Genomic DNA, 16,788 nt, shown 5'->3' with positions numbered 1-16,788 from the left:
ATAGTGCAGAGTGTACCCATTGCGCTCCTCTTCTGCTCTATGCCCTTTCTTTCCCAATTCAGAGAGTGGGCAGGGCAGCAGTGTGGGCAAGGGGTGGACAGGAGTGGGGGCTCCACACCAGCGTTTTGTCTAAGGAGACCACCTCAGCCATGGATGTGCCAGCCCCAGTTGGAGTTTAAAAAAAATCTTGGGCTGTGTGCCAGCTTGATAACTGCCATGCTTTCTTCCTCTCCTTAGCTACCAGCATTTGGGGGCCTTCCTCAGCCTTTAACACAGCAGCAATGGTCTCCTTGACCAGAGGTAAGTGAGGGGACTTGTTTTAAGGTGTGCATCCCTAGTCAAGGATCGGAATTGCTGCCCAAGCTGGTAACTGCTGATTACACCAACAGGGAGTAACACTGCTTCATGGAGTCCTGGCAGCAAGAGGAAGCTCTTCCTGCAAGAAAAGATGAAAGAGGGAAGGTAGAGGGAAGACAGGGAAAAAGAGGGGGTGGTCCTTGCAGCTCTCAGCTCCTGGCAAGATGGAAGATGCAGCAGGGAGAACAGGCCAGTTATTTCAGTCATCCTAAGCAGAAAAGAATGGTCAGAGCCTCCCTTTTTGCATCTAGAGTGCCTCTCTTCATCGTCTCTCACTGCACTTCGTACTGGTGCTTCAAGTGAACTGCCCGCCACTCAAGTTTCCAGTACGTCATCATACACAGAATCATCGTCATGGGCAACTTTCAGTTTAAAAACAGAAGTGTAGTCTCTCTCTCTCTCTCTCTCTCTCTCTCTCTCTCTCTCTCTCTCTCTCTCTCTGTGCGTCAGAGACACTCTAGCCCACCACTCTTCTCTCCTCCGCACTTCTTTCCACTCTGTTCCCCTTTTTGTCTTCAGAATTTGGTGGGAGGAGGAGCAGTGGGGGTGGGTGGAAGTAAGTGACGGTGCCCCTGTCAACTCACTGCCTGAGTGAATGGATAGGAGAAACAGGAGGGGAGCTGATTATGAGGCAGAAAGGGCCTGACGTGGTCGTTCTTCTTTGGCCAACCTTCTTGTTCTTGCAGAGTTCCAGAACAAAGATGACGCCTACTGCTTTTCCTTAGCCAAGGCCCTCTACTGTGTCTCCACTCCAGTGACGGTTGGGTTTTTTGCGCCTTGGGGCCACTGCAAGAGCTTCCTCTTGAAAAGGATTCAAGGTGAGTAAGTTTTACCTTCGTAAGTTCTTCGCTCACTCACCCCCATTTGTGGTTCTCCAACAGGGCTCCTCTTTGGGGGTGGGGTGGGCTTTCCAGTCTTTCTCAGAGCTGTCCTTTTTTGGCCTTGAGTCACAAATGAGAATGGAGGTCTGCTGGTATCATCTGGCGGCCCCCAGAACTTTTGGCATCCAGTCTCATAGCCTGGACTAGTGATGACAACCTCCTCCTCCTCCTCCTCCCTGTGTTATTTCTAAAGCACTTGCACAATCAATGCGCTGGTGAGTGAATGGGATCCAAGGCAGACCTTGCGCATGGGCAGAACTTCGGGATTAAATCTCTGCTTTTCCACCTCAGATTACATGCATCTCCAGTCATGGAAAAAAGACCACCAGGAGTTTCAGCGGACTGGGGTGAAGCAGCGAGGGACTTCTGGCTGGGATCTGGTCCACGTTGTCCTCCTCATGATCTTCTACTGCCCTGTCCTGACGCCGCAGCACAGGAGGAGAAAAAACATCCGCCACATCTTCATTCACTTCAGTGCCTGGGAATACGCAGGAAGCGACCAGCTCTGGGCAGGCCTCATCACCGCTTTGTGTGACGGGATTGAGAGTCATTTTGGCCTCATCCCCATGAGTGTCTATAGGGCTGTGGGCAGGAAGTGCGGGATCTTTGAGGCACCTCTTGGGAAGGAGTGGGTCAGCAAGAGGTACTTCTGCCTTCCGTTGTGGGTGGCTGTGCTTCTGGTGATGGGTGTGGCCATCGGGGTGGCTGTCCTCATCTTCTTCTATGGCATTCCCATTGGCAATGCTTCTGGGGGTGCCATCGCCATTGTGGAGGGGATCGGGGCCACAGCGGTTGGACTCACGGCAGCGGTGGCCATCCGGACGGTGATCATGGTAGCCCGCAATGTGGTTGTCACCCAGAAGGCCCAGCTGGAGAGACAGATGAACCGGACAGACCTCAGCGCCCAGCTGGGCTTCATGAGCAATGTGAAGAGGGAAGTCAAGATCATTGCCAAGTTCCTCCAGTTCATGGAGATCTTCCAGTGCAGGAAGCTCCGGGTGGTGCTGGAGATCACCAGCTTGGACCGCTGCAGCCCAGACAAAGTGGTGGGTGTCCTGGATGCCATGAACATCCTCCTCTCGGACTACGAGGCCCCATTCATCTCCATCCTGGCAGTTGACCCCAGTGTGATTGTGGACTGTGTGGAGAGCTCCCTGTATATGAAAGGAATGGCCAACAATGGCTATGAGTTCTTGAATCGCACCATCACCCTGCCCTTCTCAGCTCCCAAGATGGACAACAACACCAAGATGCAACTGATGAGGAACATTGTGGACTGCAGGCGGGAGCTGGAGAAAAGCTTTGAAGAGGAGGATGGGCTGGGAGAGAAAGTCCAGTGGGAAAACCAGCTGGGGTCTTCTCCCAGACCAGCCCGCTGCCTCTGCTGTGATTCTGCTAACCAGAGTACACTTGTTCAAACCACAGACTATGCCGAGATTCCTCTGGTTGTAGTCAGTCCTAGGACGGACAAGCCTGTGAAAGCAAGGTGTGGGAAAGGCTTCAAAGCCAAAGATCTCATTCAGGAAGCTTTCGACTTCCTCCTGCATGAAACCATGAAGGAGTACATGACGGAGAACCTGGTGCAGATGAAGCGGATCATCAACACCATCACTGTCACTGTCCGGCTCATGGCAATTGAAGTTCCGCGGGAGAAGCTGTGCCCTGCAAAGGTGGCGGCTTGGGTGCTCCTGGCCAACCAGTGGCCCTGCCGTCTGAGCTGGATCCTGCAGTGCATTGAGGACGACGAGCAGATGAGACACCTGGACATGGGTCAAGGGGGCCGGCTCGCCCCAGACCTCTTCCTGTGGGAGGTGTACGAGAAGTACATGGAAGAACTGGACATGATCAAAGACCAGCTGGAGAAGCTGCTGGAGCTGGATGGGGACCCTGAGCTCTTCCACAGCTTCCTGTGTGGGCGGTTCCAGGTGCAGGATGCCAACTTCTTCCTGCCCTTCACGGTCAACTTGGATTCCTCTTTGAAGAGGCACATGGAGCTGCTGCGAGGCAGCCGCAACCTGAAGCGCCCCAAGAAACAGTGTGGGCTTTCCAAATGCACCTTGTTCAGGATGTCGGTGGATGAGGTCTGCAGCGAGGTAAGTGAGCCCAGCTGCATATTAACCTGTGGTCAGTGCCAGGGCCCACTGGCTTTGCACTGGGGGCTTCAGTGCCCCTTAGGGATGGTTTGCATTACAGGGTCTCGTGTGACTGCTGCCTGAACTGTACCCTGTTGCTGACTGCTACTATTTCCATCTCCTGGAATTCTGACCAGCTCCCATAAATACACCTGTGTTAGACAGATCCGCCTGCCAAAGTTTCCACTCTTTAGCCCTCTCTGTTCCTTGCCTTGATCCTGCCTTGCTTTTCTACCTCCTCACTGCAAGGCAGGCTATGCTTGCCGAGTTGATTTCTGGCCCTACTGCCAGGCTCTCAGCTACAGATCTTGGCTTCTCATCCACTCACTCTTCAGCAGTTGAGCTTCTTTGGACGGCCAGCCTCACGGTCGCAGTTGAGCATTGCCCTGGGCCTGCGTTTTTGAATGGGTGCCGAGTGGCTAAAATGCTGGATTCGCTACTTGGTTGGAGCCTGCCAATGATCGGCTCTCCATGCAATAAAGGGTCGTGGGCTGGGATCATTTGCCATAAGATATGTGCTCACCTGTTTTTTGCCTCATTTCCAGATGGACAAACTCGGTCTGAAAGAGGAAAATATCCAGCAGTATAAGGAGAGGGTCAGGGAGCACAACCTGAGCGGACGGGCCTTGCTCTATAGTGACAAAAACGAGATCAGAGATGCTCTGGGCATGAGCCTCGGAGAGTGGATGACCTTCAGCGTTTACTTCCTGGGATCGGTGCCCCTACAGGGCTCCTTCCCTGCAGCCCCAGTGCCGACCCTCGATGAGAAGAAATGGCTGCAGCAGCAAGAGAGCACGCCCAGGGGGAGCAGGTTGTCCATGAACATTTCCAGGGAAAATCTTTGCAGATGAATCGGATTTGACCACACCGGAGACAGGATGGAATCGTTAACCAGGCAAGGACTGTGCTTGTTCCGGCAGTAAGAATTCCCTGTGTGGAGTTCCAGCAGTGGGGACTGAAGATGGCTGCGGGCCGGTCCCTGCCTTGGAGATACTTTGCTCTGACAAATGCCTCTGAGGCTGGAGGACCCGGATCACGTCCTTTTTACTTGTCATGTCCTTGAAATGCAATGAGAGTTAATCTACTTCATGTCAGGAGAGTAATCAGCAAACGCTTTCATTGATTAGGCAGGTGAGGGTGGATTTAATCTGGTGGGGTTGAAAGCTGAGGGGGCTACTTGATTTTGGAAGCTATTTTTGCTCCCCATCTGATACTGTAAAGGGGAATGGAAAGAAGGGGACAAAAGAGGGCTTTTTGTTCTAACAGTGAATTGGAGCGGGACCCTTGCCTGGCAGCACTCCAGCTGCTGCCTTTCCTGGTCCCTGGATCCAAAAAGGAAGCGGGTGGAGCTCCCCTCAATGGCATCTCTAGCCCTGATTTTACCCAGTGTGGGCGGCCAGAACGTCACCCCCATGATGGACTTCCTATCAGGCCAGGGAAACGCCCCAGGTGATGAGTGTGGTAATGTACCATCACCCGGTTTTTTGGCTATACCTTTTAACAGAATGCAAATATGTCAACGGGGTTTTTTTCATTGCATTCTGCTGTAAATTACACATCGAATGGTATATAACAGGATAGTATTATTCCTAAAAACCACAATTTTAGCCATTTTGGTCACTAATGGTGTCACACACACACACACACACACACACACACACCCGTGTGTCACCTGGTGTGGTCTGCACCCCCCAGTGATGCCACTGGGAGCCTCTCCCCTCCGCACTGCCTTTTCCTCTCTGCTTCTCCCTCTCTGCCTTCCACTTGCTGTGGTGTGTGGAGAAAGTGTGCATTTCCAGCAATCCAGATGCAAATGTGCATTCCTGTCTGTCACCGTTGGTGCTTCTGCTTGCACCTAATGCTTCTAATGTGACCTCAGTGTGACTCTGGATCGGAGCTGTGAGATCTCTTTTAATTCAGGGGGGGGGGAGCTTGGATTATGTGTGTATGTGTGGAGAGCACAAGGTTTTCTAAATGTGTATTGTATAGGTACTGTTACCGTTGGCAGCCTTCAGTCTCGGAAGACTATGGTATCGTGCTCTGGATGGTGGTTCTGGCACAGCGTCTAGTGTGGCTGAAAAGGCCAATTCGGGAGTGACAATCCCTTCCACACTGGGAGCAAGTGTAGTGTGTCCCTGGTCTGTCACACCTTACTGGCTGGGGACCGCCCAGCTTAAGGCGGGCGGTAGCTGCCCAATGAGATGCAATGATCTCTCCCACCGTCGGAAGCAGCCCCTGGCGTCACACTCTACGCCAATCGAGTGAAGACTTATAACCGGTAAACTGCTGCTTCCCGTGTTGTGCCGACGCCGTATGGCGAAGTTGAAGTGTCCTCTCCAGTGCGCAAAGCCTGGGTAAAGAAGGTATGGAGGATATGCTGTTACCCATGCAGCAAATCCCACCTCTCCACGTCGCTGAAATGGTCCAATGGAAAGGCAGAGGCCAATACGGTTGGTTCCAGCAGCGTCGCAGGAGTTGCCAGAACGTGACTGTGTACAGCCACAAACTGCCTCAGGGACTCCTGCTCTGGATTTTGCCTCGAGGTTGACTCCTGAAGCCTTTTCCATAACTGGATGTAGCCACAAGGCAGTGGAGGTTTGGGATCAGAGTTTTCCTTCTCTCAGATGAGCTGCCTTCCCAGGCTGACCAGTCCCATATTGTATAGGTAGTAAAGTACTAGTGCAGGAATCTCTTGGCCAAGAGGTTCACTCATCATGCCATCCCCACCTTCTCCCAGCACCCTCTCTGTAGGGGCTGGGAAATGTCTCAGATCAGTCATGGGGCCTTTGATACTCCTGGGTATCACTGCCCAGCCAGGCGCACATCCAGAAGTCTTCAAGGAATACAGTGAGGAGTCATTGTCTGTGGTCAGGAATAGTCAGTCAAGGCATTGAATAACTGGCCTAGGGCAGATTTTGCCCCCTTCTTAGCTGAAAATCCATACTTTGCTCACATCTGGGGTTTTGCACTTAGAAAATGCAAAGGTTGTACAATATTCCGGCTTGTATAAAAATTACGTATTTTCAGGGAAGATCAGCCTTCGGAATTTGAAATAGAAAAAGGGGCCAAAGGCATATTAAATGTAAAGAGAGAATCATTTTGTGTGTTCATTAACTGAGATAAAGTTTAAGGTGTTAACACATCACTTTATTTATAATGAAGTTGGTAGCTGTTTGATAAATGCCTCTGATCATGGTGTGTCTTACAACTGGCTAGTATAAAATGGCTCCTGGTTATCAAGGCTGGCCACGAGTTGTGTATCTTTCTTACTTTGATTGTGTATAAGAAAAATAGGAAAAACAAAGAATACAGTAGACAGTTGGTGTTCACGGGGGATCGGTTCCACAACTCACGGTGGGTGCTGAAATCTGCACGTGGCAGGGGAGGGTTGAGGTGCTGCAGAAACTTACCTGGAGGCCAGGCCCTCCGGAGGTTGTGTTGGCCTCCCAGCTTCCTCAGAAGGCCTCCTGGATGTGACCAGAAGTAGCCGATGTGAACTGGAAGTGGCTTCTGGTTGTCTCCAGGGGACTCTCTGGCACCTGTGGATGCTCAAGTTTGTGGATGCCAAGCGCAAGGATAAGGAGGGCCCACAGAAACTGGGCGAGAACATAATGATGTCCTGCCAGCTTAAGAAAGGGAACAGGCCCTGCAAGTTAAGTCTGCCTCCCAGGTACAGAATGGAAGAACTGGACCAGATGGTGCCTCCAATTCTCAATATCCACTAATGTTTAAATCAAAATTAAATAAGTGTCAAATTGTACAATTTCACATGAGTTACAAAAAGTTGTAACAAAACAAACAAAAAGACTTTCCTGGGGATTTACAAATCCTTACTTGCTGGCTTACTTAGTCACCGCAAAACACAACAACTGCAGACGTGCACATTTCAGCCTCTGTTGTGTCAATGTGAAGATGAGGTCATCCATCTCCAACAATGTGGCATGGTCCAGTTATCTTTGCAAAGTTGACTTTCAGGGCTTGGGGCAAGATCTCCAGCCAAGTCCCAAACCCTTCCCTTCTGTATTAAACCGCAATCAGTATTAAGTGTGTTTGTTCATCTGGTCACTTTTTTAAACCTCATAATAACCAGAGATATAACCACATGTGGTCTGAAAGGAGGAGATGGCTACCAAAATGGCACCCCAGGGCTTCTGCTTAGAATCTGTACCAAACTGCTAACTCCTAGTTATAGATGTTCATTTTCCAGCTCTTGGCCCCAATGGGCATTTTGTTTTTAGTGTCAGAGGAGTTTAGTGTGGGAGAAGGAGCTGAGCCCACCAGATGTTTCGGGTCCCTGGCTGTTTCTGTCTTCAAGTGGCTGGGTGTAAGTTCAAAGCCCTTTTCATTCCCTTCTTGCTCTGAAGGAATTTTTTTCAACACACGCCAACCAACTATCTTCTCAGTGGACGGTGACTTATTGCTGCTTTTGTTCCCCCGGGTGATGCCATCCAGGTGTCGGAGGAAAGCAAAGTGCCTTTTTAAAGAGAAGTCCAAGTTGATGAGAAGGTCAGCAAAATAGCCAGCCCTCTCGACTGTGAAGTGATTCTTCCGCAAGAAGATTCGGAAAAGGTCCGGATCCCTGTCGAGTTCCAAGAGTTTTCTGATCTTGTACTTGATGTGGTCCAGCTCTCTGGCGTGTTCTTCGTAAAATGCCAACAAGCTTTTGCGATCTTTCCTTCCAGCGTCTTCCTGTGGCTTCCCTTCTCCTCTCTGGTCACTGCTCTGCATCCGCTTAACGACCACAGCATATCTTAGGTCAAACTTTCTCTGCTGCCGGCTGTCTTCCTCGCATTGCAGAATCCAGCTCAATCGGCAAGGCCAACAGTTGGCAAGAATCACCCAATCAATCACCTCCTTGGTGCTCACTTGCTCCTCCTTGCTGTCCACCCGCATCCTCAGTCCGGGCTTAAATCCCAATCTGAGCATGGACAAGATGGTCAGCACTGTGTTCACCACCCTCTTCATCTGGATGGAGTTCCCTGGGATGTATTCACTGAAATTCTCATTGCTCAGGTATTGGAGGACTTGTTGGATGTCATCGGTCATGAATGGGCTGGTGGGTTTTTTGCTGCTCCTTCTGCTCTTCTCCTCTCGTCTCCTTTTTCGGGTCAGAATCTCCTTGAGCAGCTGCCTCTTGGCCTTGTAGCTCATCTGTGGCAAGGAGAAGGGCAAGGTCACAATCTGGTCCAAATACAAGTTGCCGTTGCTGCAGGTTTTGCTTGACCACTGGATGCATTCCACGAGGTCACCTGGGTCAGCGGCCAAGATGGAGATGAAGGGAGCGTCTTTGTCAGAGAAGAGGATGTTCATGGCGTCCAGAACGCCCACTGCTTTATCTGGAGTGCAGAGGTCCAGATTGATGATCTTCAGGACCACCCGCACCTCTCTTTCCTCGCGGAACGCCATGAACCGGAGGTACTTGATGATGGTTTCAACCTCTTGCTTCACAGAGTGCATGAAGCCCAGCTGGGCACCCTGGTCTTTCCTGCTCATTTCTCTCTGAAGTTTCCTCTTCAGTGTGAACCAAACATTCTTTGTGGCCCACACAAAAGGGAAACAAAAGGCAACCAGCATCAGTACCATTGTGTACTCCATGGCCTCGTGGGCTTGGTGGCCCAGAATTTTGCTCAGTAACAAAATACACAGAACAAATACTACAAACAGAACAGAGACATAGAAAAGGAAGAGTCTGCTCCGTGGGTTCCGAACCCATTTCTTTTCCGGTGTTCCAGGCACTTCCTTGAACTCCCCACCATATGCTCTAAAAATGCTGAAAGGGACGATGTCCTTTCCTTCAATCTCATCAAGCAGAGTCATCACCAGGCCGGCCCAGGTGCGGTCACATCCCGCGTACTCCCAGGCATTGAAGTTGACAAAAAGATACCGGATGCCTTTGGGCTTTGTGGAGTTGGACACAGGGAGGTAAAACATCATGTGCCAGATGAACAGGAACAGAGAGCGAAGGGTTCTGGCCTCTTCTTTTCCACCCTTGCTTTGCTCACTCTTTTGGTGAAGCTGATCTGCAAAACAAAGCAATGCACGTGCAAGGAGTGTGTGCCATGCCCCACTAATCCCCTCACAGGTGCAACCCAAACCTGCCTGTAGGATGAAGACCACCCATGCTGAGATCAAGGGGAGTTAGCAGGTACTAAAATGCCTTCTCAAGACTCCCAGAAAGGGGCCCTCACTTGAGACATGGCCCATCCAGAACACCCACCACAGCACGACTGGTCCTATCACCCAAATCCAAGCCCACCAAAGTCACCCTGAGACTGTTTCAGCAGGGGAAGCCTAGTCCAGGAGGCCCGGTGCCCACCTGGCAGCACAAGGCCTGCCATCCCTGAATCCTGCTTGGGAGGAAGAGAGGAGAACCAACATGCCCTGAACCAGGGCAGGGTGCTGAGAAGGAGCAGAACAGATGCCTGGCTCCAAAGCTGATGCCACAGCTCCCCTGGCTCAGTGTTCGGGGTGACTCTATGGCCAGATAGCTGCCCTGGCGTTGCCTGTAACAGGGGAGTCTGAGCCCCACAGCGACGGCTGCAGCAGAGACAGTAGGGCTTGGTGGCTACAGGCCTAGAAGGGACACCAGGTGCTCACACACAGAGGCCCTGCCAAACTTTCCTTTCCACACTGAATTAACATGCACTCCTTCAGCACAGTAGGGGTTTTTTTTGCTGCTGGTTCCTTCACTGTTGGAGGGAAAGGGCTGTGGCCCCCTCACACCCATTGTATTTCCTGGCTACCTCTGACCCTGTCTAGCCTGTATGCACTGCTGAAACAGAGACGCCTGCGTTGGCTTGGTCATGTCGTGAGAATGGATGATGGCCAGATCCCAAAGGATCTCCTCTACGGAGAACTCGTGCAAGGAAAGCGCCCTACAGGTAGACCGCAGCTGCGGTACAAGGACATCTGCAAGAGGGATCTGAAGGCCTTAGGAGTGGACCTCAACAGGTGGGAAACCCTGGCCTCTGAGCGGCCCACTTGGAGGCAGTCTGTGCAGCATGGCCTTTCCCAGTTTGAAGAGACACTTGGCCAACAGTCTGAGGCAAAGAGGCAAAGAAGGAAGGCCCATAGCCAGGGAGACAGGCCAGGGACAGACTGCACTTGCTCCCGGTGTGGAAGGGATTGTCACTCCCGAATCGGCCTGTTCAGCCACACTAGACGCTGTTCCAGAACCACCTTTCAGAGCGCGATACCATAGTCTTTCGAGACTGAAGGTTGCCAACAATGTCTGACCCTGTCCTGCAGCAGAGCTGCTTCTTCTGAGGAACAGCACTGCTCACCTTGGATGGTGTCCAAGAGCCTCTGTTTGTTTCTCCCCCGCTCTCCGTAGAAGCCCACCGTCACGGGCAGGGCCAGGTGGTGCAGGGTCTGGGCCAGGGCCCTGCAGTAGATGTCCTCGTTGGTTTCTTCCTCAGAAAGGACTTTTTTCGGTTTCTTTGCTGCTGAACAAAACCAGAAAGGGGGTCGGTGCCTCTGTGAGGCAGGTTGGCGCAGCAGAATGTTGTGTGTGTGTGTGGGGGGGGGACACTTTGGGATCTTCATTCTGGTTTTGGTGCTAGCAGCTTGGGGTCCACCAACTGGGGTCAGCCGTAACAGGAGTGCTTTGGGGACAAAGCCAGTCACAAACGTGCCAGGTGCAAGGGAGACAACTGAGGAGGGGGAGGGGAGGGGGTGCCAAGACACAGGAGGAAGAACAGGCAGTCATTTCATGGGCCCATCTTTAGATTTAGTTGCAGTTAAGTAGCAGGACTAGGAGAGAGTGCCAAAGGCTTCCTGGGGGATTTGAGAAGGGAATCTGAAGGGAAGGACATTTCCCACAGGTGGTCTGGGAGGGAGTTGCAGGTATAAGGGGCAGCAAGAGAGAAGGATGGAGTCATTTGAGGGAGCAGAAAAGGGGGAATGAAGGCCATCGGCAGAGTGCAGCACAATATGGGAGCAGAGAGGCAAGTGGGGGGGGGCATGGAGGACTTTGCTGTGAAGGTCCAAGAGCTCGTGCTGGACCTGGGAGCAGGCAGGAAACCAGAGCAGGGATTTAAGGTGGGCTATGATGCGATCAGAGCAACAAGAGAGGGGAAAGACTTTGACAGCAGAACGCTGAGCGGAGATAAGACAGCAGGAGACTAATGGATATCAGGCTTGCCTCCTGGTGCATGCTGGAAGGGGACAGTCCCTGAACCAGATGTACCATACTCTGAGTCTCCTTGTTGGTTCAACCGATAACCAGCAGGTTTACTATTCTGGCACGACCAGAACATGAGACCTGCCCATTCTGATCACCTCCTTTCAGGCAGAGACAGCCTCTGGCAAAGACGGTCCCATACCTGGGTGCTGGGAAATGTGGGGCTCGCTCACCATCTCCTTTCAGCTGCCGGTTCATGTGCCGTTCTCCATGCCTGGTTGAATCTGCACTGGGGACCGCTGAGCTCTTGGTGGATGGAGCCCTCACTGAAATTGTGGCTGAGCAAAGAACAGATGAAGAGCCCTGCTGGACCAGTCCAAGGTGGGCCCATCTAGTCCAGCTTCCGTATCTCACAGTGGCCCACCAGATGCCTCAGTGAGCACACAAAACACTATTCCCTGCATCCTGTTGCCGCTGCCTTGCACCTGGCATTCTGAGGTACCCTACTTCTAAAACCAGAGATTAGGCATACCTATCACGGCTTGTAACCTGTGATGGACTTTTCCTCCAGAAATCCATCCAATCCCCTGTTAAAGGCAGCTGGCCAGATGCCACCACCACATCCTGTGGCAAGGAGTTCCACAGACTAATCACACACTGGGTAAAGAAATATTTTCTTTTGTCTGTTCTAACTCTCCCACTGCTCAGTTTCAGAAGATGTCCCCTGGTTCTGGGGTGTGTGAGAGGGAAAAGAACACCCCTCTCTCCACTCTATCCGCTCCCTGAATAATTTTGTACGTCTCAGTCATGTCCCCCCTCAGGCACATTTTTTCCTCGACTAAAGAGCTCCAAATGCTGTAGCCCTTCCTCATCAGGAAGGAGCCCCAGCCCAGCCCAGCCCAGCCCAGCCCAGCCATCACTTTGGTTGCCCTCTTCTGCAGACCTTTGAGCCCTGCACACCAGGCTTCCTGCCCAGTCCCGCTCACCTTCTCCTTTTCCTTCCTGCTGAATGTGCACTTGAAAGTGCTCAGAGGACTCCCACTCTGCACTCGACATCCCTGGGAGCCAGGCCTCGGACATCCTTGCTGGACCTGTAGCAGAATATAAAGCTGGAAGTCCTCAGTGGCTCAGGTCCTGGAAACCCAGCAGACTGTCTCCCCCCCCCCCCCCCAGCATGGGCTGGGTGACTCTCTGTGTTCCTCTGGGGAGGCTCCTGAGCATGACTTGGCATGCAGGTGGGAGAGGACCCAGGACGTAGAATTCCCTTTCTCTGCTGTTGCTGACATACTTGAGACCTGTTGGGGTGGGCAGAGCCTCCTCCCCTCTCCAACCGCTGCAAGCACATGTGGTGGTGATGGAAAAGAGGAGACTGTGGGCAGTGTCACCATTGGACCAGGCTTTGGGGTGAGGACTGCAGGTGCCCTCCTGGTTGACGCAGGCCAGGCTGGAGAGGAAGAGCAGGGAAAAAAACCAGCCCAGGCTCCTCTGTGGGGGCTTCTGCTGTGGGAATGAGAAAGGGCAATGACCCAGGGACTGCCCTCTCTCCCTTGCTATTAGTCAGGCCTAGGGAAGAGGCTTGAAGCAGCATCCCTTGGCTCCTGCCCGGAGACTCCAGGTTGTCTTTTGCCTGTCCTTCTCTGCTCCCAGCAGCAGCATGGGCAAAAAGAGTGGTGGGGCACAGGCAGAGGGGAGGAAAGTGCACCAGTGGCTGAGGGGCCAAGCAGAACAGTCTGGAGTGGCGCTGGGTTCTGCCCACCCTGATGTAAGGGACCGAAACACAATTTGGTAAGAACTTTACACACCTGGGTTGGCTTTGTCTGCTCTCACCAGGGGTCTGCCTTAGTCATCCTTGTGGCATAAGAAAAATACCCGTTAATCAACTGCTAGTCAGACTATGGAATAATACTTGGCACAGAGTTACTCAAAATCAAGCGTCACAGAGACTTTGGGCTGAACGACTGGTGAGCAAAATGTATCTGTGTTACTATCCTCTCTCTCTCTCTCTCTCTCTCTCTCTCTCTCTCTCTCTCTCTCTCGGGGCTACAACCCCCCTTCTAGTGATAGGGGTTCCCTTTCCTTCCCCTACAGAACTTCTCTGCTTTTAACAGCTGCTGTTGGATAAGTGGGTGGGGCATAGAGGCTATGATGAATTGCCCCATCATTGCCCCTTAATTAGTCCCCCAGGAGCTTTAATTACTGGTTTTCTTGCCTTGCAGCTGCCTCTTCTCCTCATAGGCCTCCCCTGGGGTCCTGGCATATTGGGAGATGCTGGGAAGAAACTGGAGTCACCCCTTCAAGCACCCCCATGAGCCCTGGCTTCAAAATAAATGTTCATGGCAACTCTGCTGGTCTGCTGCTTTAGCTGCCGCAGCCAGCCTCAAAATCCTTCGCTACTGTTCTACCCACTCTATTCCAAAGGTGCAGTGTCTTATCATCACCTACCATAAGCTGCTTCGCGCCCCATGTCACTCTGAACATAAGAGATCACTCCAACACCAGTAGCCAGCAAGCCGTTCCGAAACCAGGAAAGAAACCCTGGTGAAAAAGAGGAGCAGAGAAAATAAAAGGTCACTGATTCCTTTACTGACCACACTTGATTTGAGGGACTGTGAGGATTTGCTTTCTGCACATGGATACAAGCAGAGGCAATTGAGACGGCTTGCTGGATGGCAGTGGGGAGTTGTAGTGGTGGCGGCAGCAGCAAGCCCTTAGCCTCAGAACCTAACTGGGCATGGGCACAGACCGGCAGCATGCACCCCACCCACTTTTTACCCACAATTGCCCCTCCTCTTGCTGATTCCCACCTTCACACTGCTGCATGCCAGCTGCTGTACAAGACTTTTAAAAGTGCTGCTATAGCAACAAAACAGGCAGTGGCAGTTGGAACAGCAGATGGCAGTTGTGGTCCCTAGAGCGCCAGTGGGATGAGCAAAGGACCACCAGTAGTACTTGAGGTGGCGCCTGGTGGTACGCACAGGATCCCTGTACACCTGCCACCTGGCAGTGAGACCAGGAACGCAACACAACAAACAGCGGTAGGGGGCTCGGCAGGCAGAGCTCCAAAGCATGCTTCTCCTCGCTCAAGCAAGCCCTCCTGCCCACCCTTGAGCCAACAAACTGGTGTTTGTTGTGTCACAGATGGCCTCCCAACCCAGAACTAAATTGTGATGATGTCATCGCCTGTTATGTCCAGTGGTACTTTAAATGGGTAGACCATGTGAAGTGGTACAGCGGAGGACAAATGTTGAGAAACATTTGAGCCCTTGAGCATCCTCCTCTCCCACCCAGGCTGGTGCCAAGATCCAGAAGAGAGGGAGGGAGGGGATCAGTGAAGAGCCTGTAGGGGGACTAGTGGAGCCCTCCTTCACTTTATGAAAAGAGTGAAGGCTTCTGCCCCCTTGGGTGCCTGTCCCACTGGCTAAGTGCTGAGGTCTCTTTTGGAGTCAACTACCCTTTGGCATGTTGCCACATGCGTAAACCACTTTGGGAACCTTTTGGGGAGAGGGGAAGTGGTGGATACTAAGATCAGAATGAGTACCATGCAGTGACCTTCCCTTTGGTCTCAGAGCAGCCTTTCAATTCACTTCTTCACTTCAGCGTTGGGGGACGCTGGCTGGCTTTGCTTGGAATGCTTCCACTGGGCTTGGGGGGAACGGAACAACGGATCGTGCAGAGGGGTGGGGAATGGTGATGGATGGAGGCTGCAGGAGGGCAGTGGCGTAGCTAGCAGGGGGCCAAAGCACTAAGTCTTGCAGGGAGCCTCCCCGCAGCATGCAAGGGGTCCTTCCCCAGAGCGTACACCTCCGGTTTGCTCTCCCCTGCCCAGAATGGCTCCAGGGGAGGGGCCCCTTGCACACTGCCACAGGAGATGGCGGCGGCGGTATTTTTTTCTAACCCCAGCTGGCATTGGTCTGTGGAACTCCCTGCCGCAGGATGTGGCGGCGGCACTTCTTTTACCTGGGGCAGCATTGGTCTGTGGAACTCCCTGCTGCAGGATGTGGTGGTGGCACTTTTTAAAGACCCCAGCTGGCATTGGTCTGTGGAACTCCCTGCCACAGGTCCCTGCAAGACTTAGTGCTTTGCCCCCCCTCTAGCTACGCCACTGCAGGGGGGTGCAGGTTGCAGGACTTTCCATCACCGAGGAGGACTTCAACATTCAACTGCACTGAGCAACCTCAGCAAGACAAATGGATTGAGCAAATGCATGCACTGCAAGGCATTCTGTGCAGCGTATAGACTCGTACTGCCCAGGGCTGGCAATGCACGTGCATCCCTTGCAAGCGAGGCGTCCCCACTCAAGGCCGTCGCTAGGTGTCGCAGGCGTCCTCTGCTAGCTCCAGATGTCGCCGCATCTCAAAAAAGACATAGTGGAAATGGAAAAGGTGCAAAAGAGAGCGACTAAGATGATTACGGGGCTGGGGCACCTTCCTTATGAGGAAAGGCTACGGCGTTTGGGCCTCTTCAGCCTAGAAAAGAGACGCTTGAGGGGGGACATGATTGAGACATACAAAATTATGCAGGGGATGGACAGAGTGGATAGGGAGATGCTCTTTACACTCTCACATAATACCAGAACCAGGGGACATCCACTAAAATTGAGTGTTGGGCGGGTTAGGACAGACAAAAGAAAATATTTCTTTACTTAGCGCGTGGTCGGTCTGTGGAACTCCTTGCCACAGGATGTGGTGCTGGCGTCTAGCCTAGACGCCTTTAAAAGGGGATTGGACGAGTTTCTGGAGGAAAAAATCCATTATGGGGTACAAGCCATGATGTGTATGCGCAACCTCCTGATTTTAGGAATGGGTTAAGTCAGAATGCCAGATGTAGGGGACAGCACCAGGATGAGGTCTCTTGTTATCTGGTGTGCTCCCTGGGGCATTTGGTGGGCCGCTGTGAGATACAGGAAGCTGGACTAGATGGGCCTATGGCCTGATCCAGTGGGGCTGTTCTTATGTTCTTATGAATTACGCCCACTCAGACTTACAGGATGCGTAGACTACAATCCCCAGCAGGCACTGGGAAGTTTGGAAGGGCGCGCAGAACTACATATCCCAGAGGGCTCTGAAAGGACTCGGGGCTTACGCCGGGGGCGGACACCATCATGATTGACGGGCCGCCAAAGCCCTATCCTGTGAAGCGTTGGCCCGCTTCGACCCGCCTCCCACCAGAGCGACAAGAGACTAAGCCAATCGCGTTCAAAGCCACCGCGCTGTGGCCCGCCCTTATCCGCAAAGCGGCGGGGCTTCGGAGGAGTAGCAGCGCGGGCGGCCAATGGCGGCGAGCCCCGCCCTCCGTG

The 16,788-nt window shown here is 52.6% G+C and overlaps 1 protein-coding gene across 1 annotated transcript; it reads left to right on the top strand.

Moving 5' to 3' along the window:
- Nucleotides 1-281: 281 nt before the first annotated feature.
- Nucleotides 282-4,221, top strand: LOC136661114 (NTPase KAP family P-loop domain-containing protein 1-like). Its single transcript, XM_066638134.1, has 4 exons — nucleotides 282-300; nucleotides 1,044-1,175; nucleotides 1,530-3,331; nucleotides 3,916-4,221. The coding sequence occupies exons 1-4, from the start codon at nucleotides 282-284 to the stop codon at nucleotides 4,219-4,221; spliced, it is 2,259 nt and encodes a 752-aa protein (XP_066494231.1).
- Nucleotides 4,222-16,788: the final 12,567 nt, after the last annotated feature.

This window comes from Tiliqua scincoides, chromosome 10 (genome assembly GCF_035046505.1).
Source record: "Tiliqua scincoides isolate rTilSci1 chromosome 10, rTilSci1.hap2, whole genome shotgun sequence".
In the NCBI taxonomy this organism is placed as follows: Eukaryota; Metazoa; Chordata; class Lepidosauria; order Squamata; family Scincidae; genus Tiliqua; species Tiliqua scincoides.
The sequence above is the reverse complement of the archived record's forward strand: the minus strand, read 5'-3'. Positions and strand labels throughout refer to the sequence as shown.